This window comes from Schistocerca gregaria, chromosome 2 (genome assembly GCF_023897955.1).
Source record: "Schistocerca gregaria isolate iqSchGreg1 chromosome 2, iqSchGreg1.2, whole genome shotgun sequence".
NCBI classification, from domain to species: Eukaryota; Metazoa; Arthropoda; class Insecta; order Orthoptera; family Acrididae; genus Schistocerca; species Schistocerca gregaria.
This window is the reverse complement of record NC_064921.1, coordinates 597,187,160-597,210,217: the sequence shown is the minus strand read 5'-3', so window position 1 is coordinate 597,210,217 and position 23,058 is coordinate 597,187,160. Positions and strand designations below refer to the sequence as shown.

Here is a 23,058-nt window from a genome sequence, read left to right as displayed (position 1 = left end):
AGACAGTTATAGACTGATTATAATAAATGTTGTTGCAGCATATTTGACACATTTGCAGAGATGGGAGGGGAGTGGGTGAATATGTGGAGTGGATGAATATGTGGAGTCATAAAGAGCCCCCCTGCCCCCACAAAAAAGGTAAAAGGCTTAAAAGCATTTATATACTTACATGTATAAAATTCAAAATTCCACAGCTAATTTTCGAAGACTGATGTTGCATGTAAACTAAGATCCTCAAAAGACGGCGAGAAATTCTAGAAATTACAAGCTCTGTTTAACACAAGTTAATTTTCAGTTGCTTATGTTGGTGAACCCACAGGCAGAATTAGTAAACCACATGAAACTGCGTACAGGATGACATAAAGGAAAATCACTTCATTAAGAGGTGGGGGAAGGGGGGAGGACTGACTTCGTCTGGTATTTCCTCTCATTTACACACTCTCAGACAGCCATAATTTGCAGTCTTGTGTTTACAGTTTTAGTGGTTAATGGAATACCAATAATTGTGAGTGTCCATTTCAATGGTGTATGGTGAAATATTAACACACAATCAAATCTTTGGGAATTTATTGCTATTATAGTTCTCATCTTAATTTCATGACAACTTCTCAAATTTTTTGATGTATGTTTTTCAAAAGCTAATATTTTCTGAATTGCAATTTCTTGCTTGTTGAGCTAAAGCAATAAACTATTCACTAATGTTATGCTTACATTTTAATAATTAAAAATATGGTTTTGCTCATGGATAGCAACAATCCCCTGCACTTCTGGGAACACTGATGTCTCCTTCATCTACATCTACACAGATACTCGGCAAGCCACCTTACAATGCATGGCGATGGTACCCAGTACCGCTACTGGTCATTTCCTTTCCTGTTCTACTCACAAATGAAGCAAGAGATAAACAACATTCTACATGCGTCCATGTGAGCCCTAATTTCTTCATGGTCCTTATGCACAATATATTTTGATGACAGTAGAGCTGTTTGGCAGTCAGGTCCAAATGACAGTTCTCTAAAATCTTGCAACAGTGTTTCTCAAAAAGAACATCACCTTCCCTACAGGGACTCCCCTTTGAATTCCTGAAGCGCCTTATCTGTTGTTCAAACCTACCAGTAACATATCTAGCAGCCCACCACAATTGCTTCGATATCATCCTTCAGTCAAACCCAGTGCAGATCCCAAACACTCAGTGCTCAAGAATAGGTCACACAAGAATCATGTATGTCATCTACTTCACAGATAAACTGCTCTTTCCTAAAATTCTCCCAATAAACTGAAGTCAACCACTCACCTTTCCTACCACAGTTCTCACATGCTTGTTCCACCCATATCGCTTTGCAATAATGTTATGCAGAGATATTTTGACTGTGTCAAGCAGGACACTAGTAACGCTGTATCCAAACAGTACAAGTCTGGTCTTCCTACTCATCCGTATAAACTTACATTTTTCCAAATTTAAGACGAACTGTCATTCATCACACCAACTGGACATTTTGTCTCAGTCATCTTGTATTTTCCTACAGTCTCTCAACTTTGACACCTTACTGTACACCATAGCGTCATCAGCAAACAACTGCAGATTTCTGCCCACCCTGTCAGGCAAATAATTTATGTATATAGAGAACAGCAGCAGTCCTGTCACACTTCCCGAGGGCACTCCTGATGATACCCTTGTCTGTTATGAACACTCGCTATCTAGGACAAAACACTAGGTTCTATTATTTAAGAAGTCTTCGAGCCACTGACATATCTGTGATCTTACTCCACATGCTCATGCCTTCATTAACAGCCTACAATGGGGCACCGTGTCAAATGCTACCCAGAAATCTAGAAATATGGAATCTGCCTGTTGTTCTTCATCCACAGTTCTCAGTATATCATGGGAGAAAAGGACAAACTGAGTTTCACAGGAGCGAAGCTTTCTAAGACCGTGCTGCTTCATGCACATAAGCTACTCAGTCTCAATAAAGTTTATTTGGAAATATGGATGCGTCCGATCCCGCCCGTCTGCTTTGACCCATGACGTCACAAATATGGCAGAAACGACCATAAACCACGATTCCAATATGGCGCACATAAAGTCATTACGTACACATTACAAGGACAAAAATACATCAGAAGACACACACACACACACACACACACACACACACACACACACACACACACACACACACTTTCCACAAAAAGCCTAATGACACTAACAGGACAAGCGTGGGAAATGGGGTGTTTTTTGGGTGGTGCAAACGAAATATAAACAAATTTAGACACCCACCTCCATACAAAACCACACAAAATGACAACAAAACAAAACCGACATCACAAAACTCCCCAAATACCACTAAACACAATATCATCTGGAATAGGACACTTCCCTTGACCTATATAGCTCAACAGCAGCTCCTGATCCCATAAATTAGGATCAAACACTTCCCTTGGCCTATATAGCTCAAAAACATCTCCCGATACCAATACCAACATACACAGCCACACATTGGGATCGAACACTTCCCTTGACCTGCTCACTGTTAATTTTATCCTTCATATCCATTCCTGAACAAAAACAACAACTGATTAATTTTACTAAAATTACCACACGATGTACAGCGAACAACACTAAATTAACCTTCGCACAAAATCGTTAACTCACTGAAACAAATTCCACTACAAACATAGGCAACACTCGAACAATTCTGGATGAGCAAAAGCAAACTGACCCCATTACATCACACAAACGAAAACCCTGGACGTAGCACCAGAGAGCACAACACACCGACAGCTACAAACATGCCACACTCACAAACCAAACTCCACGCCGTCACGTCACACACATCAACACCCTTACGTCATGGGTCAAAGCCGACGCGTGGGATCGGACGCTTCTGTCGACTCGTTTATTTTATTCAAACTGAGAATATGTTCAAGGATTCTGCAGCAAACAGAAGTTAGGAATATTGGTCTGCAATTTTTCAGGTCTATTCTTTCACGTCTTATTTATTGGTGTCACCTACGATTTTTTCCAGTCACTCAGGACTTTGTGCCAGGCAGGAGACTCATATAAATGCTAGTTAGATAAGGGGCTGCTGCCGTACAGTACTCTATGTAAAATGGAACTGAAGTTCCATCTGGACCTGATGATTTATTTTCTTTCAATCTTTCAGTTGTTTCTCTCAGTCAGGTATGCTTTCCGGTGGTCAAATGACAGTGTGTTTGTACAATTCTCCTGTGTGAACGATTTCTTGAATGTGAAATTTAAAACATCAGCTTTCATTTTGCTATCTTCAACTGCCACACCAGTCTTTTAATAATTTATGGTGCTCACCCATGATTAACTTGTAGACATCTTTTTAATAACCGTTTAAATTTTGTGTTGATTTGTTTGTGCTCTCTGTAGATTAATTCAGACGTTCTTTGCACAACAGTTTTTAGCATGGATAGGGACTGCAACTGCTGTGTTCGGATGCAGACTGAGTTGGCATCTCTTCACTCCCAGCTTCAGGCAGTGTTGGCTTCGGTCACACAGCTTGAGGCTGTTGCCAATGGGCATCACTGTGGGGGTCCGGATGGGGGTTTGTCGGGGACAGCCAGCTCGTCCCACACATCCCCCGATCGGACTACGACTGTGGCTGTCCAGGATACTGCGCACATTGAGGCTGATCCCTCACCTGTGGTAGAGTGGGAGGTAGTCTCGAAATGTGGCAGGAGGCGAAAGACATTCCGGAGGGCTGAACGGAAGGCCTCTCCAGTTTGTCTGACGAACCGGTTTCAGGCTCTGTCTCCGACTGATACTGATCTTCGGCCAGAGATGGCTGCTTGTCCTGTTCCAGAGGTTGCACCTCAGTCTGCAAGATCCGAGCAGTCGCAGAGGGTGGGCTTACTGGTAGTTGGGAGCTCCAACGTAAGGCGCATATTGGGGCCCCTTAGAGATATGGCTGCAAGAGAGGGGAAGAAAACCAATGTGCACTCTGTGTGCATACCGGGGGGAGTCATTCCAGATGTGGAAAGGGTCCTTCCAGATGCCATGAAGGGTACAGGGTGCACCCATCTGCAGGTGGTCGCCCATGTCGGCACCAATGATGTGTGTCGCTATGGATCAGAGGAAATACTCTCTGGCTTCTGTTGGCTATCTGATTTGGTGAAGACTGCCAGTCTCGCTAGCAGGATGAAAGCAGAGCTCACCATCTGCAGCATCATCGACAGGACTGACTGCAGACCTTTGGTACAGAGCCGAGTGGAGGGTCTGAATCAGAGGCTGAAACGGTTCTGCGACTGTGTGGGCTGCAGATTCCTCGACTTGCGCCATAGGGTGGTGGGGTTTCGGGTTCCACTGGATAGGTCAGGAGTCCACTACACGCAGCAAGCGGCTACACGGGTAGCAGGGGTTGTGTGGCGTAGACAGGGCAGTTTCTTAGGTTAGATGGCCTTGGGCAAGCACATAAAGGGCAACGGCCTCAAAGGGTGCAGGGCAAAGTCAGGACATACGGAGACCAAGCAGCAATCGGTGTTGTAATTGTAAACTGTCGAAGCTGCATTGGTAAAGTACCAGAACTTCAAGTGCTGATAGAAAGCACTGAAGCTGAAATCGTTATAGGTACAGAGAGCTGGTTGAAGCCAGAGATAAATTCAGCCAAAATTTTTACAAAGGCATAGACGGTGTTTAGAAAGGATAGATTGCATGCAACCGGTGGTGGCGTGTTTGTCGCTGTTAGTAGTAGTTTATCCTGTAGTGAAGTAGAAGTGGTTAGTTCCTGTGAAATATTATGGATGGAGGTTACACTCAACAACCGAGCTAGGTTAATAGTTGGCTTCTTTTACCGACCTCCCGACTCAACAGCATTAGTGGCAGAAGAACTGAGAGAAAATTTGGAATACATTTCACATAAATTTTCTCAGCATATTATTGTCTTAGGTGGAGATTTCAATTTATCAGATATAGACTGGGACACTCAGATGTTTAGGATGGGTGGTAGGGACAGAGCATCAAGTGACATTATAACTGAGTGCACTATCCAAAAATTACTTCGGGCAATTAAACAGAGAACCGACTCGTGCAGATAACATCTTGGACCTACTGATAACAAACAGACCCGATCTTTTCGACTCTGTAAGTGCAGAACAGGGAATCAGTGATCATAAGTCCATTGCAGCATCCCTGAATATGGAAGTTAATACGAATATAAAAAAAGGGAGGAAGGTTTATCTGTTTAGCAAGAGTAATAGAAGGCAGATTTCAGACTACCTAACAGATCAAAACGAAAATTTCTGTTCCGACACTGACAATGTTGAGTGTTTATGGAAAAAGTTTAAGGCAATTGGTATGTGCCGAGTAAAACTGTGAGGGACGGGAAAAACCCACCATGGTTCAACAACAAAGTTAGGAAACTACTGCAAAAGCAAAGAGAGTTTCACTCCAAGTTTAAACGCAGCCAAAACCTCTCAGACAAACAGAACCTAAACAATGTCAAAGTTAGCGTAAGGAGGGCTATGCGTGAAGCGTTCAATGAATTCGAAAGTAAAATTCTATGTAATGACTTGACAGAAAATCCTAGGAAGTTCTGGTCTTACGTTAAATCTGTAAGTGGCTCGAAACAGCATATCCAGACACTCCGGGATGATGATTGCATTGAAACAGAGGATTACATGCGTAAAGCTGAAATACTAAACACCTTTTTACAAAGCTGTTTCACAGAGGAAGACCGCACTGCAGTTCCTTCTCTAAATCCTCGCATAAACGAAAAAATGGCTGACATCGAAATAAGTGTCCAAGGAATAGAAAAGCAACTGGAATCATTCAACAGAGGAAAGTCCACTAGACCTGATGGGATACCAATTCGATTCTACACAGAGTACGCGAAAGAACTTGCCCCCCTTCTACCAGCCGTGTACCGCAAGTCTCTAGAGGAACGGAAGGTTCCAAATGATTGGAAAAGAGCACAGGTAGTCCCAGTCTTCAAGAAGGGTCGTCGAGTAGATGAGCAAAACTATAGACCTATATCTCTGACGTTGATCTGTTGTAGAAGTTTAGAACATGTTTTTTGCTCGAGTATCATGTCGTTTTTGGAAACCCAGAATCTACTCTGTAGGAATCAACAAGGATTCTGGAGACAGCAATTGTGTAAGACCCAACTCTCTTTATTTGTTCGTGAGACCCAGAAAATATTAGATACAGGCTCCCAGGTAGATGCTATTTTCCTTGACTTCCGGAAGGCGTTCGATACAGTTCCGCACTGTCACCTGATGAACAAAGTAAGAGCCAACGGAATATCAGACCAGCTCTGTGGCTAGATTGAAGATTTTTTAGCAAACAGAACACAGCATGTTGTTATCAATGGAGAGACGTCTACAGATGTAAAAGTAACCTCTGGCGTGCCACAGGGGAGTGTTATGGGACCATTGCTTTTCACAATATATATAAATGACCTAGTAGATCGTGTCGAAAGTTACATGCGGCTTTTCGCGGATGATGCTGTAGTATACAGAGACATTGCAGCATTAGAAAATTGTAGCGAAATGCGGGAAGACCTGCAGCGGATAGGTACTTGGTGCAGGGATTGGCAACTAACCCTTAACATAGACAAATGCAATGTATTGCGAATACATAGAAAGAAGGATCCTTTACTGTATAATTATATAATAGCGGAACGATTTGAAGTGGAATGATCATATAAAATTAATTGTTGGTAAGGCGGGTACCAGGTTGAGATTCATTGGGAGAGTCCTTAGAAAATGTAGTCCATCAACAAAGGAGGTGGCTTACAAAACACTCATTCGACTTATACTTGAGTACTGCTCATCAGTATGGGATCCGTACCAGATCGGGTTGACGGAGGAGACAGAGAAGATCCAAAGAAGAGCGGCGTGTTTCGTCACAGGGTTATTTGGTAACCGTGATAGCATTACGGAGATGTTTAGCAAACTCAAGTGGCAGACTCTGCAAGAGAGGCGCTCTGCATCGCGGTGTAGCTTGCTCACCAGGTTTCGAGAGGGTGCGTTTCTGGATGAGGTATCAAATATATTGCTTCCCCCTATTTATACCTCCCAAGGAGATCACGAATGTAAAATTAGAGAGATTCGAGCGCGCACTGAGGCTTTTAGACAGTCGTTCTTCCCGCGAACCATACGCGACTGGAACAGAAAAGGGAGGTAATGACAGTGGTGCGTAAAGTGTCCTCTGCCACACACTGTTGGGTGGCTTGCGGAGTATAAATGTAGATGTAGAGTTGGGCATTCTGACTTCTGCTTCACAGTATAACTGTTCCCTTAAGAATTTTTTTGCAAATAATCCACTACAGTTCAAAAGAAACAATGATGTACATAATTACAACACAAGAAGGAAAAATGACATTCATTATTCCACATTAAGGCTGTCTTTAGCACAAAAAGTGGTGTACAATGCTGCAACGAAAATTTTTGGCCACTTATCCAGTGACATAAAATGTCTGACAGACAGCAAAGTAAAATTGGAATATAAATTGAGAAAGTTTCTCCTCAAAAACTACTCCTATTCCATAGAAGAATTTCTATTATTGCAATGTGTAACATCAGTGTAGGGTCATGAACGAAGTTGACATGGTTAATTTAAGAGGTGCCCAGATGACCTAGCTATCATCAACTAGTTACCCCATCCCAAGGACCGAATATGTGTATCCCAACTGTCTGCTTGTAATGTTAGTCATGTGAAAATGAGCAAAAGTTTTCTAAATTTTTGCGAATCAGGTAACTGAGGAGGGACTTGGGAACCAGCCCAGCATTCACTTTATGGGATGTGGGAAACTACCAAAAATGGCATCCAGGCTGACCAGCATACCAACCCTCGTCGTTAATCCATTAGATAGACTCGATGAATGGCCATCACATCTCCCCAGCCCAGAACTGATGCTTTAACAAGTAAAGCTATGTGATTGGTATGCTCTTTCACTGTATTAAAATAACATTTCAAATTTATGTGCCCAATTAAGCAGATGACTGATAAACTAACTGGCCCAGAATAGGGAGAAACCACACACAAAATTTTAAATTACGTGGCAGTCAACTTGTTGTCTATAAAACTGGTAACACTTAGTACTTTATTCTGTTTACTAAAGCTAGAAAAATTGGAATTTGTCAAAAAGCAAACTCATACATTTCAAGTATTGAGCAGCACTGAGCTGTCTAGAAAACTGAGAAAATTGCATCTTTTGATCCAAGACACAGTCTTTAACTCCATTTGCAACTGTTAAAAAGTGACACTATCACAACTATCAGTTGCACATCCCTCTAGCAACAGTAGCCTGTATTTGCAGCAAATGAGGTTGATATTGAATATATATATATATATATATATATATATATATATATATATATATATATATATATATATATGTGTGTGTGTGTGTGTGTGTGTGTGTGTAATAATGAAGCACTGGTGTACAGATTTTCAATTCTGTAATGTCACCATTAATCCCAGATAACTGGGATAGCTATATATACACATGGTGGACATGTGGAAACAAAGCCACTATTATTATCAGTGGAGGTCTTCATAATAAAAAAATATGAATGGAATTGTACTATATGTACCGGAGATGCGAATATTCATACTGTAGCAAATATAATCCTGTAACAGATTTTTCAATGACTACAATACATGAACAAATGACTACAGTTATAATAACTAATTTTCGTCATCAGTTACCAGATTCTCGATTTCTCTTCCCCCGGAGGAATTAGCATAAAAAGTGTTTGCAAATCATCAGAATTTCAGGAAGAACATTAACTTTTAAAAATGGTACCCAAGTCGAAACTTACATGAGTCAAATTCTGTTGCTGTTGGCTCCATGTGTTCAGAGTATGGGCACTTGTGTCACTTACGACGAAGCGGATCTGGAAGAAATAAATGAAATCGATACTGACCTTCTGGTTGTCTTTAACTCATTATCACAGTTAATCAAGTTACCAGTTTTCCTTGCGGGAAAAGGTCCCATGCAATTCTACAGTATTCCACGGCAGCTTCAACACTGCACGTCCACAATGATTTTGAAATTGGGGCTAATGGAATAAAACCTGGACCGCGAGATTTGCTGAAATCAAATTCTATCTGACATTCACAAGAAATGCCGAAGTAGGGTGTGTGATCTAGTACGAAAACTGTTTTATGGCTTGATGGGTACATTTTTTCGTAGACGGTCATTGTGAGTAGTGCTGACTGTATCACCGTAACCACGCTAATAGTTTAAATATGCACAGCAAAAATCTCTATTACCACGCAAAACAATCCAAAACTAGCATGTGTTATTAGTCGCGCTGACTGTTCCTATTGTCGTAACATACAGCAATATGTTGTAAAAGAACAGAAATCGATGTACACATTACGAAAAAAACCCATTGGACTGCAAACTGGAGCAAAAGCTTTTCCCTCTTATCGAAATCAAAACACTGTGAACCAATAGATTGTTTACAATGTTATTACGTTGTTTACATCGTTAGCATAGTAACTTTGCTCAAGTTTTCTTTTGATGTCAGTGATTTCCAAACTTGTGTGTCAAAACTCGTGCCACCAAATTAGCATGTGGAAATACTCTACTGGCATGACAAAAAAATGTGAACAAGCGGACTCGCCTAATTTTTTCACTTGTTGCATATTGACCATCACCGTAGTCCAGTGTATTAACATTATATCAATTTTCAGGTGCAACTAGCTACTCAGAAAACAAATCGTGGAAATAATGTGTATTTTGTTGTTGAAGAAAATAGGGGTTTACCATCTTTTGTAGTATCTTTGCTGTAGTGTGTTTGAAAGATATTTATCTTTGATTTCAAAACGAAAGAGTGTTGCAGTCTACTGTATCATAGGTTAAGTTTTCGATTGAATAGTAACCAACTCGAAACGAATTGCGAGGGTCTTAGACGGTGATAATTTGCAATTTTTTTTAATATCAGTTTCTGTAACTGTGTGTGATTAACCACCCGCGAAGATGCCTAGAGGTAAATCATCATTGTGTATATATTGAGCCAACTTTCGTGGAATTTAATGCTGTGTAGCAATAAAAACAATATTAAATAAATTATGACAGTTTTTTTTTTCAATTCCAGCATTGAATACTCTTAAAACATACATTAAATCCGCCTACACCTCACTCGCGTGGCCACTTTCCGGCAGCGTGTTAACTTCGTATCACATGGTTAAATTATCTTGATTAACCTTAGTGTTAATATTGTCTTTTGCATCTACAGGAAAATACACCAACCATAAGGGCAGAAACCGACATTTCACAAACCCAGAAGAAATTGAAGAGCAAATGAAACGAGAAGAAAAGGAACGGAAATGGAGAGTAAGATCTACATAAATGTTACCTTATTGAGTATGGAGTTATGGTGAGATTGGTTTGTTGAAAATATGACGGCACAAAATTCTTTTTGTTTTGGAGAATCATCGTTGTGCCAGACCGAAATTTTTGCAACTGCTGTTCAGTTAAATTACTACATGCTATTTGAAGAAGTTGGAATATACAAATCTCCTGATGTTACTTTTTTATTTATACTCATTTATTAATATTTTTATAATTGTGTGGAATATGTCAACTGATTTTCAGATATATATGTAGCATGAGTGAAATAGAATTGGTAAAGGTAAGATTATCAATCATTTGACATTGGTTGCAGGCTGCCTCTAGACTTCTCTTACCACAGTCTTCAGCTTTAAACATCCCGTTTTTTTTACTACCTTACTGCATTTAATTGGCAATCCTTTGTGGAAATTAGTCTTAACTGGTTTCTAGTGTCATCTGTTTTCATTCCACACAGCACAGATAATGTAGTTCCCAATTGTAAGAACCTTATGAAAATGAGTGATACATTCTGTAATTAGTAGTTGGCTAATAATAAATTGACACACACATTTTATCAGTTTTTATGTTTTTAAATGCACATAATTAACTCGATGTGTCATAAGTTATTGGTTACATGATACTGATATCGATTAACGTAGATGAGAATTCTGGTAATCACTATGTGATGTGAAAGGGCAGATGGTGGGCAATGCACATTGGCAAGAAGTACCATGTACACTCCAGCCAACATTGTCTGACTGTAGTGTGCACTTCAGGATGCACATGGAACATTTGGTGCGCATTTTCCTGTTTGTTTAACTTATATAAAGGAACTTGATTTAGGGTGACATAAAGCATAGACACGAGGTATAACATTAAGAACTAACAGCAGTTATTTTCTGAGCATATGAATTTTTCTATGGAAAGTCAGAAGCAGAAACATTAGCCCATTGTGGTGCTTGCCCCATTGTTGCCAATTAAGAGGGTAACTGTTGCAATGCGTGGCATGGAACAAAGACAGAGAGCACACTGTTGCCATTGCAAAGTATGCTCTATCCCTATTTGTACATATCACATTCCCAGCTTTTTACAACTATAACAGTTAAATGAAGCATTTTGTTATCTCACCAAAATTGACTATTTGGTCCAGGGTTGATACTAGAGGAGATAAGGGGGAGAGAAATATTGTTGGAGGATGGGAGGGAGGTGGTCTTTGATTATGCAGCACAAAGGGGGGGGGGGGCTGCCACCTTTCATTTTGTCATACTTTACAGCACATTGCTATCATTAACACTCAAATTATTTCAGCTACCCCATGTTGCAATTGATGTGGGGAACTAGTGCAGTGTAGCAGAAAGCACTTTTGTGCTTTAGTATTATGCGTTGTGAAGTGCCCACAAGCCAATATTGTTTTCAGCAAAATCAAAGTAATATTCATGTGTTAAAAAGAAAAAAAACACAAAATAGAAACTAAATGTTACAGAATGTGTTAAGTGAAAATGTTCATAATTTAGAATAGGAGAAAAGAGGGATAGGTAGATGTAGGTAAAATGGTTGAAGACCAATCAGTGATCAGAAGGGAAAGCCCCAGAATTGCATCAAGCCCTTTTCTTTCAATTTGACATTACAAGTTTCGTACAGAGAGGTCCAGGAAAATGTAAAAATACTTTGATAATCAATATTAATGGTGGAAAATTACATGAAGTTGAAATTCTTGCACATTTAGAGTAGGCTCAGACACATCTGTGATAGTGAGGTGGAGCACCATCTTGTTATAGGTAAAATCATCCATTTCCAAATACTCTCAGATGGCAGGTATTATCAGTGTTTACAGCATATGAAGATACACCTCACCAGTAATGGTACTTTCAAAGAAAAATGGGCCAATCAAACTGCACAGTGACAGACCACACCATACATTAACACCTATCAGATTAACATCCACGTGAATGTAAGGATTTTCAGGGTCCCAGTACACGCAGTTGTGATGGTTTACAGTACCATTCTGTTTGAAGTGTGCCTTGTCAAACCACTCATGAGAACTCTATCCTTTGATCTGGGTTGACCTCATACATAGCATGCAGAGATCTTGAAATGTACACTTTCCACTTTGCAGCCTTCAGAATTCATTGTACGTTTGATTAGCATACCCCGCTTTCACGTGCATCCTGCTTCAGATTTTTGAAGTGACTTAGTAAAATGTTGCAGCACTGCAGTGTTGGGAGTTAGACTTGAAGTTTTTGGGCAGCCAGACCTTTCCTTATGCAATGCTGAACAAAACAATTGGCTTACAGTTTATGCAAGATATGATAAATTGACATGTGTTGGTGGCTCATTTCCATACACATTACACCATTGAAATTGTACCTCTATCATGCTTTGTATTTCCAGTACCACTTCAGTATTGCCATGCACTGCTCAAACGACAATCCTACTTCATTCGTTACTGCACTGCACTGCACTGTCATCTGTTGGAAAACATACACCCAGATCTGTCGAGTACACAATGGTCTATGCTACCATGCAAAATGTCATTTTTCTCCAAAGAAATTATCAAAGAGTGTCTGCATTTTTTCTCAGTCTGTACATAAACAGACTTTATATGAAGGGTTAGTTTCATTGAAGACACTTAATATACAAGGGTGGTTTAAAAAGTTCTTGGAATGGAATAGAAAGAAAGTACTTACATCGCTGAAACTTTTTTTTGATGTAGTCTCCTTGTAGAGTAATGCACTTGATCCAACAATGTTCCAGTGCCTTGATCCCATCTCGAAAATGAGTTTCCTCCAGGCCTACTCATCCAGCAAGAAAAATTTTCAGTTTGGGGAAGTGATGGAAGTCTGACAGATTCATATCATATGAATAAGGCAGGTGTGGCAACGATTCATGCCTTAGTTCATGTAATTTTGTCATGCCAGTGGCACGTGTGTGTTGGCACGCATAGTCTTAATGGAAGATGACTTTTTTTTCCTTGCTAAACCCGGCTTTTTTCACGTATCTTTTGTTGGAATTTGTGCAGGAGGTCAGCAGAGTATTCTCTAGGAATTGTTTGCCCATTGGGGAGATAATCTACAAACAGAATCCCCTTCACATCCCAGAACACTAATGCCTTGACCTTTCCTGCTGAAGGAATTGTCTTTGATTTCTTTGGTGGCGGAGAATCAGCCCGTTCCCACTGGTTTGACTGTTGTTTTTTCTCTGGGGTATAGTAGTCCACCCAATTTCATCTGTGGTCACAACCCTGCACAAAAAATCTTATTTTCTCCTAAAACGGGCAAAACATGGTTCAGCTTTGTTTATTCTCAGGCATTTTTGATCCAGCCTAAAGAGTCACAGCACCCATCGTGCAGATAATTTTTTTGTTTTTAATTCTACATCTACATCCGTACTCCGCAAGCCACCTGACGGTGTGTGGCGGAGGGTACCCTGAGTACCTCTATCGGTTCTCCCTTCTATTCCAGTCTCGTATTGTACGTGGAAAGAAGGATTGTCGGTATGCTTCTGTGTGGGCTCTAATCTCTCTGATTTTATCCTCATGGTCTCTTCGCGAGATATACGTAGGAGGGAGCAATATACTGCTTCTTCAGTTAAAATGAGATATACTCTTTCAGATGACATCTGGAAAGTGTGAGCAATTTCATGCACTTCCAATCGGCGAGCCTCTGACCATTATGTGCACTTTTGCAATGATTTCTGGAGTAGTGACACATCTTGGCCGACCATTGCGCGGATCATCATCTAAGCTTTCCTGGTCAAATTTAAATTCATTTGTCCACTTAGCGACAGTTGAATACGAAGGAGCAGAGTCCCCCAGTGTATTCTGGAAATCGGCACAAATGTCCTTTGCTTTCATACCTGTCTTTATGATGTACTTAATTACTGCTAGAGTCTTGATTATATTTATTTACTTCTTAATTTTTTTTCCCTATCGTTGCAAATCACTATGCTGGAACAACTACAGAGCCATGTCACCACCACAGCTCTCTTCCAAGAACACTGACGTGGCACATTTTTACAGGCAACAGTCCAGTAAATGGCATGTGAACAACTAATTGTGCTAGCACTGACCTCTTGTGGTGATTCTTCATTGTAGTTATTACTGTCAGTACTTTGAGGAAGGCAGATCTCGGAATGGGATCTTACTTATGCTTTTCTGTCCAGAATTTTCTTTATTTGTAAGTTCATGTGTAGCTGTGTTCATATATTTGTGTCTAATATTATTCTGTGTAGTTTTGTGTCTGTGTTATGTTACCTTTTCTTGGGGTGTGTCTGTCTGCTTCATCTTTTCTGTATCCCTGTATTATTTTTAAATTTCTCTGTAATCACTGTCATTTGTATTATGATTGTTTGATCTGGGTATAGGTTTATTTGCCACTCTTGTGTACATTCTTGAAATAGTATCCACTGTTCTGTGCAAGTCTGCTCATTAGTCTTGATTCCAGAGTAGTTGTATATTGTCATCCTTTGTCTGACCTGTGTGTGCATGGTGCTGTAGTATTACATTTTCGAGGGAGCCAGAGGGGTATTATTGGCTCAGGTGGTTGTTCATCCGCTCTGGGTAATAGATTTCATGGAAGCAGCTTTTCCAGAGTAGTTCATGTTCACATTTGGCACTTATTTGTAGCAAATAATATTAAATAAATTAAGCCCATTCTAATAGTCAGTCATTGAGTAAGAAAGAAATGAAATTGAAAACATTTTTTAAACTTTTGAATCACAAATAATATAAACTAATTTTACAAGAGAGTGGTAAATGGAACATGGAATATAGTAGTGTCAAAATAATAATTCAAAATCTAATCAGACTTTCAAAATCAATTGTGGGTGCAAGCTTTCTTTGCATCATGCTGCCATTTATTGTAATGTGAAACAAAGTGACACCAACAGCAATAAACTGTCGACTGCATGATGACTACTGCAGGACCACACATTGGTACCCCGCATAAGTTAGCGGCAGTTGCAGAGCTTTTGTAAGTTAATTCCTTTGAATTTGGTAATTATGTTTATGTAAAGTTGTCCCACTGTTGTCTTTGTCTGAAAAATGGGTGTTCTTTATCTGTTTTTCATTTCTATTTATCTATTCAATCTGGACTCTGTAGTGTTTGCTTATTGGGAGCATTTTCTAGTTTGTTTTGTTTGTGGCTGGGAGTTAAAGTGACCATGGGTTTTTTGAATGTTGTCTTGGTTGTTGTTTTGGTATGGTATTTCTGTCCTCGTACTGTCTGTATTGGTTCAACCAGTTTATGGATTTTGTAGTCCACACCTTTTTTTTGCAGAGAATAAGATTTTTTACGATGTAACCTGGTCTGCTCTATGCAGTAAAGTCTCTTTAGGTACTTCTACTACATTGCTGCTCAGTATTTTTATTATGATTTGTGCAGGTGAATGTGCAAAAGAGACTAAAACGGGACACACTGTAGAATGTATAGGGATTGGCCAAAATAGTTTTGGATGCCCTGTTGCTTCACTGAAGATCCTAAGGCAAAACTTCGCTATCTTTAAGTAGTGAAGTGCCTTAGCCCCTCTTGTTATTAAATACAGTGCATATCAATAACATATGGAAATGTACCTGTATGATTGTGTTCTGTAACATAAGCCAAATTTTGGTGTATTTTATGACAGTTTCTCATGAGTTGGTATCACTAACTTACATAGTAGTGCAGTACACACACATCAGTGTTTAGTACATGGTTAGTCTGTAGTTTGCATTCATAAACAGTTATTCAGACTGTTAAAAACAATGGAAAATCCTAGATGGAACGTAACAGTGTTACTATGTCCATGCCTTTAATAATATTGTTCAAACTGTAAAATATTTATTTGGTTTTAGGTGGTATCCAACTATTAACATGCTGCTACATAAAGTTCACTTTTTGGATTTAAAAGTTGCATATACCGATAAAATCACGTATTGCCAAAGTGGACTTAAATATTAATGTGAAGAACATATATTCATTGTGACAGACATAGATGTAAGACTAAGACTTTTGAAATTTGTTCCTTATTCCACAGATACTGGTAGCTACTTAACTAATATTTCTGCAGTGTAAATAGGCACTGCATTAGGTATAGTGTTCATTAATAGGCAATAGAAAGCATATCCTGTTCCTTCTGGTGTCTTGAAGCCATTCATGTAGATTTGGAAGTAATTTGGCCTCTCATTTTGTGTGACAGCCAGTGTCTGTCAGTCAGCCCTCTGTATTGTTTTTTAATAATCAGTAATTTTTCTGTCCTCTGTGCAACACACAAATTATTAGTACTAGAGGAAAAAATAAATTGGAAGCTTAATCCCCATTTTATTTTATGCTAGGCAACATTTTTGATAAGTCACAATTTTTGAAATGTCAAGTAAAACATGTTGTTGTTGTTGTCTTCAGTCCTGGGACTGGTTTTATGCAGCTCTCCATGCCACTCTATCCTGTGCAAGCTGCTTCATCTCCCAGTACCTACTGCAACCTACATCCTTTTGAATCTACTTAGTGTACTCATCTCTCGGTCTCCCTCTACGATTTTTACCCTCCACGCTGCCCTCCAACGCTAAATTGCCTCACGTGTTCCAACATTTAGACGGAATCCAAACTGATCCTCCCCGAGGTCCGCATCTACCAGTTTTTCCATTCGTCTGTAAAGAATTCGCGTTAGTATTTTGCAGCTGTGACTTATTAAACTGATAGTTCGGTAATTTTCACATCTGTCAGCACCTGCTTTCTTTGGGATTGGAATTATTATATTCTTCTTGAAGTCTGAGGGTATTTCGCCTGTCTCATACATCTTGCTCACCAGCTGGTAGAGTTTTGTCATGACTGGCTCTCCCAAGGCCGTCAGTAGTTCTAATGGAATGTTGTCTACTCCGGGGGCCTTGTTTCGACTCAGGTCTTTCAGTGCTCTGTCAAACTCTTCACGCAGTATCGTATCTCCCATTTCGTCTTCATCTACATCCTCTTCCATTTCCATAATATTGTCCTCAAGTACATCACCCTTGTACAAACCTTCTATATACTCCTTCCACCTTTCTGCCTTCCCTTCTTTGCTTAGAACTGTGTTGCCATCTGAGCTCTTGATATTCATACACGTGGTTCTCTTCTCTCCAAAGGTCTCTTTAATTTTCCTGTAGGCAGTATCTATCTTACCCCTAGTGAGATAAGCTTCTACATCCTTACATTTTTCCTCTAGCCATCCCTGTTTAGCCATTTTGCACTTCCTGTCGATCTCATTTTTGAGACGTCTGTATTCCTTTTTGCCTGCTTCATTTACTGCATTTTTATATTTTCTCCTTTCATCAATTAAATTCAATATTTCTTCTGTTACCCAAGGATTTCTAGCAGCCCTCGTCTTTTTACCTACTTTATCCTCTGCTGCCTTCACTACTTCATCTCTCAGAGCTACCCATTCTTCTTCTACTGTATTTCTTTCCCCTATTCCTGTCAATTGTCCCCTTATGCTCTCCCTGAAACTCTGTACAACCTCTGGTTCTTTCAGTTTATCCAGGTCCCATCTCCTTAATTTCCCACATTTTTGCAGTTTCTTCAGTTTTAATCTACAGGTCATAACCAATAGATTGTGGTCAGAGTCCACATCTGCCCCTGGAAATGTCTTACAACTTAAAACCTGGTTCCTAAATCTCTGTCTTACCATTATATAATCTATTTGATACCTTTTAGTATCTCCAGGGTTCTTCCATGTATACAACTTTCTTTCATGATTCTGAAACCAAGTGTTAGCTATGATTAAGTTGTGCTCCGTGCAAAATTCTACTAGGCGGCTTCCTCTTTCATTTCTTAGCCCCAATCCATATTCACCTACTATGTTTCCTTCTCTCCCTTTTCCTACACTCGAATTCCAGTCACCCATTACTATTTAATTTTTGTCTCCCTTCACTATCTGAACAATTTCTTTTATTTCATCGTACTTTTCTTCAATTTCTTCATCATCTGCAGAGCTAGTTGGCATATAAACTTGTACTACTGTAGTAGGTGTGGGCTTCGTATCTATCTTGGCCACAATAATGCGTTCACTATGCTGTTTGTAGTAGCTTACCCGCATTCCTATTTTCCTATTCATTATTAAACCTACTCCTGCATTACCCCTATTTGATTTTGTGTTTATAACCCTGTAGTCACCTGACCAGAAGTCTTGTTCCTCCTGCCACTGAACTTCACTAATTCCCACTATATCTAACTTTAACCTATCCATTTCCCTTTTTAAATTTTCTAACCTACCTGCCCGATTAAGGGATCTGACATTCCACGCTCCGATCCGTAGAACGCCAGTTTTCTTTCTCCTGATAACGACATCCTCCTGAGTAGTCCCCGCCCGGAGATCCGAATGGGGGACTATTTTACCTCCGGAATATTTTACCCAAGAGGATGCCATCATCATTTAATCATACAGTAAAGCTGCATGTCCTCAGGAAAAATTACGGCTGTAGTTTCCCCTTGCTTTCAGCCGTTCGCAGTACCAGCACAGCAAGGCTGTTTTGGTTAATGTTGCAAGGCCAGATCAGTCAATCATCCAGGCTGTTGCCCCTGCAACTACTGAAAAGGCTGCTGCCCCTCTTCAGGAACCACACGTTTGTCTGGCCTCTCAACAGATACCCCTCCGTTGTGGTTGCACCTACGGTACGGCCATCTGTATCGCCGAGGCACGCAAGCCTCCCCACCAACGGCAAGGTCCATGGTGGTGATCTTTAAATGCCTCCACTGCCAAGCTCACGCCCCACTGGTCAGGACTTGGTTGTTCATGACACTTCTTTCTACCACCGTGCAATAATTTGCAACTACACTAACTTTTCCCCAGTCATCTTTTTTGGTCTTCGTTGACTGCCACTGTCCAGTTTCTCATAAAGAAGTTGCAATTTTTGTTCTGCCAAGGAGTCAATGTTCCACTCAATATGTGGGCTACAATGATTGTAGGAACTGATGCACTCACTGCATAATTGATAATACTAAAAAGTTCATAGTAACTTTCTGTCTGTGAGGAAGATGATGATAGTGTCTTAATCCAGTTCTGTATCATTGCTTGGTTTTCACTGAAGTTGCTTTGTAAACTTTCTTGGTGGGTTAGTGGGTGGCAAAGGATAATACTGAGTTGTCTTTATCTCTATCACAGCTGTATGGTCCCATGGGATAGTCAACGATATTCCACTGGAAACCTGTAGCAAGGTTTGGCGAACACAGTTACATAGATTGTGGACAGGACTTTTTCCAGTTTCAAAATCAATCTTAGCAATCTGTTATTCAGTACATAAAGACATCCACAATATCAAAAAAGCTGCTCCATAATTGTCTTGATAGTCAAATCACCAAGCATACCTGTGGGCATTAAAATCTCAAAAAATAATTAATGATGGTTCTATCTTGCTAACTGAAGTGTTCAGTTCCTGTCTTGAGATAAGTCCTTGGTGGGCAGTACAATAATACTATCAGTATTTATCAGTTATTTTTGCCCCACTGACCACTGTCTGAAGATTAGTAATATTTGCATAATCGATTATTTCCTCATAAGGCAAATGTGTGTGTAGTAATACATCTTGCATCTTCCTGATCATGTCTAAATACATTATAGCCTCTAAAATAGCCAAAAATTCCCCGTTTCCATGATGTATCACAGATACACATGAAGAAAATGTCTTGCAGTTACTTCATGATGCAGGGCATCTTTGTTTGCCAATGCTGTGAATGTGCATTCCACTGTGAAATTTTGAATTTCATAATTTGTCAGTATAATGTAAATGGATAGATAAAAATTCTACTCACTGTGTGGTGGCAAGAGAACACAGCAACAAAAAGGTATAACTTTTACAAGCTGTTGGAACCAGTGACTGCTGCTCCTGGCATAGGAGTTGAAGGGGAAGGAAGAGGGGTGAAGGAAAAGGACTGGAGATGTTTAGGGAAATGGTACAGATCAGAAAAGTCAGGGGAGACTTACCGGAGGGATGAGAAAGAAAGACTGGTTGTTGGGGACTGTACCAGACAAGATTTGAAAACCTGAGAGCTTAAAGGTGGAAGAAAGAGTAATATGCAAGACAGAGTACTACTAAAACAACATGCACAAGTTAGAGTGAAAAGCTAAGTGCATTGTATGTAACAGGTGGGAGAGGGGGCACAAATGTAAAAGTCAAATAATGAAAGATGTTGAAATCTTAAATGGAGTGAAGAAAGGAGTAGTTATTGTGAAGAACCAAGGACATGTTGTAGTGCTAGTTCCCACCTGCAGAGTTCTGAGATACTGATGTCTGGGGGAAGAATCCAGATGGCATATGCGGTGAAACATGCCCCCAGGTCATGACTGTCATGTTGTAGAGCATGGTCTGCTGCAAGATATTGTCTGCTCGTATACACCCTCTGCCTATTCCCATTCATCCTAACTAATAACTGTGTGGTAGTCGTGCCAATGTAAAAGGCCAACATTGTTTACAGAACGGCTGTTTTGTATATATATTCATCATTCTGCTGGAATTGTCTGTGATTTCTTCTGTATGTTCTTGTTGTTGTTTTCCTCCCAGCTGACGCTTGTCAGCTGTGCAGAATTTTTTCTCTTTTCTTCACTGGAATTTTCACTTGTTGTTTTCCCCAGTTCTTTTATTCATCATCCTTCTGTTAATTTAAAACTGTCTCAAAGCCTACTGTCATCTCTTGAAAGTTTGTTCCAACTATATTATTCATTGCAGTTAAGGAGCTCTTACCTGAATTATGGGTAGGTGCTGAGACTGTGAACTTCATTGGATCATTTTTTTCTGTCTCTGCATGTTGTTTTCTTGATTTTGCCATTTCTTGAATATCCAAGTTGAGTTCTTCCTTGGGTAAGGCCTGGTCCACACTGTTTTAAAGATTTTTCTGGATAAGGCGCAGTTTCTTCCTCTAATCTCTGCTAGCCATAATGGAATATCCACAAAGACCCTTTAAAGATTAAAATATAAGTTATTCTCTAATTCCTGACTTATAAATACCACACAGTTAGTTTATTGGTTGCTAAGCAAAGATCAAGCTGTTGGATCAAATGTTTCACCAGCAATACTCCAGCAGAAATAAACACTGGGAAAAATGAAAATCATGGATTGACTCTTTGAATGGGCCCCACGAAACAGTTAATGGAATTCTGTTTAAGGCATGGGACAAAATCATCAATAAATATAAAACATGGTGGGAAAGACAGTATGTAAAATGTAATGTTAGAACTTTCTGGTGGCTATATTGAAAAGAATTTAAACTGAAAATCATGTAAAGTGATTAATTAAGTAGTATAGTTAACCACTTAGTTAAGACATCCTCACACAGAGAAATGTGTGGAGAGGGGTGCACTGTTGCTAAAAAGATTCACCTGGAAGCTAGCAACATTCTCAACCTTGTTTCATGATTTTTCGGAACTTACATCTCTATTTGATTAGTGATTATCTTTGCTTCTTCAGCTATAAACTGAAAATGTCATTCTCGATTCTCTTGCAGCTCAATAACAAGGGGACCTAACTATCAGGCTTAGATATTCTTTGTACTTAAAGGACTTAAGGGGCAGTGCATGGACACAAATTCCCTGAAAGCAGTACAATGCAATTCTCAGAAACACTCAAAAACCTTTGCAATTTTCAAAGTTCTGTTATGTAAACTACATTTGAACACAGTTAATCAAATTGTCTGTAGCTAAGTGTGTAGTATTCTAGTATCTTAATAATACGAGCTCAAATGTTTAGCTTTTATTGGATTTCAGTATTTATCACGATATGAAATTTTAGTTGATAAATATTTAATCATAATTTTAATAAAATGTCTTATATTTAATTACAAATCACAAGAAAAAGTGAGTATTCATAATAAATTAAAATTTGGTACAAAAATGGGATGCCTTACTGTGAAATGAATAATAGCATTTACAATGTATCAAAAGTACTGTTCAGGCAATGGAAAATCCAGGATGGAACGTAAAAATGTTATGAAAAGGAGCATTGCTACTCACCATATAGCAAGAGATTTTGAGTCACAGATAGGCACAACAGACTCGCAAATAACCCACACTCATGCGAACACAACTCGCACACTCAACCAGTTGTGTGTGTGTGTGTGTGTGTGTGTGTGTGTGTGTGTGTGTGTGAGAGAGAGAGAGAGGGGGGGGGGGGGGGAGCACACCTGTCTGTTGGTCATCTGTTTTTGACAAAGGCCTTGTTGGCCAAAAGCTTATTTGTGACGGTCTTTTAGTTGTGCCTATCTGCGAGTCAGCAGCTCTGCTATATGGTGAAAGGTATTGTTCAATAATTTTCACATGTATTTTATGCTTTATTAACTGTGAAAGAAAGGTAGCCAAAGGAAAAGTTGAGGAATGTGAGCTCAGAGAGAATAGATGCTGTTCAAATCCTAATTTTACCATTCCTTTTGAAATGATGTAACCTTAGTGTGGTGAAAGTATTATCGTCTTCCTGTCTTTTCTTTGCACACTGAAAGAAAAAGAGGGCTATCAGAAAGGAGTTGTGCAAATTGGTCAAAAATTAATATTCATGTAAGAATCGACAGAAAATGCAAAATAGGAAACTTCAACAGTCAATTGATAAATGTGTGATGCTGCAGTGCAATTTCACCTTGCAGCTGGCAAGGATAGTGAAAAAAAGGACATTTCTGTAACAGATTATAAAATCCTTGTGAATTTCATTACTTGTACTCAGCTGGACAGTAATTGTGCTTTGCAGACAAGTGTGTGAACAATATATGTAGATGAAAGAATGTGTGGGGGAGGGGAGGGGGGAGACGATGTGTAGACTCAA

The 23,058-nt window shown here is 39.6% G+C and overlaps 2 protein-coding genes across 2 annotated transcripts in view; one reads left to right on the top strand and one right to left on the bottom strand.

Annotated features, from left to right (window-relative positions):
- Nucleotides 1-9,736, bottom strand: part of LOC126334521 (integrator complex subunit 13) — a 132,995-nt gene extending 123,259 nt beyond the window's left edge. Inside the window, exons 1-2 of the mRNA XM_049996873.1 lie at nucleotides 8,939-9,736; nucleotides 8,791-8,865 (exon numbers count right to left, since the gene is read on the bottom strand). Coding sequence (XP_049852830.1) covers nucleotides 8,791-8,865; nucleotides 8,939-9,172 — 309 coding nt within the window. The 5' untranslated portion in view covers nucleotides 9,173-9,736. The remainder of the gene's footprint in view (nucleotides 1-8,790; nucleotides 8,866-8,938) is intronic.
- Nucleotides 9,737-9,761: 25 nt separating this feature from the next.
- LOC126334522 (28 kDa heat- and acid-stable phosphoprotein-like) overlaps nucleotides 9,762-23,058 on the top strand; it is a 43,597-nt gene continuing 30,300 nt past the window's right edge. Inside the window, exons 1-2 of the mRNA XM_049996874.1 lie at nucleotides 9,762-9,966; nucleotides 10,216-10,313. Of these exons, the coding sequence (XP_049852831.1) occupies nucleotides 9,957-9,966; nucleotides 10,216-10,313 (108 nt within the window). The 5' untranslated portion in view covers nucleotides 9,762-9,956. The remainder of the gene's footprint in view (nucleotides 9,967-10,215; nucleotides 10,314-23,058) is intronic.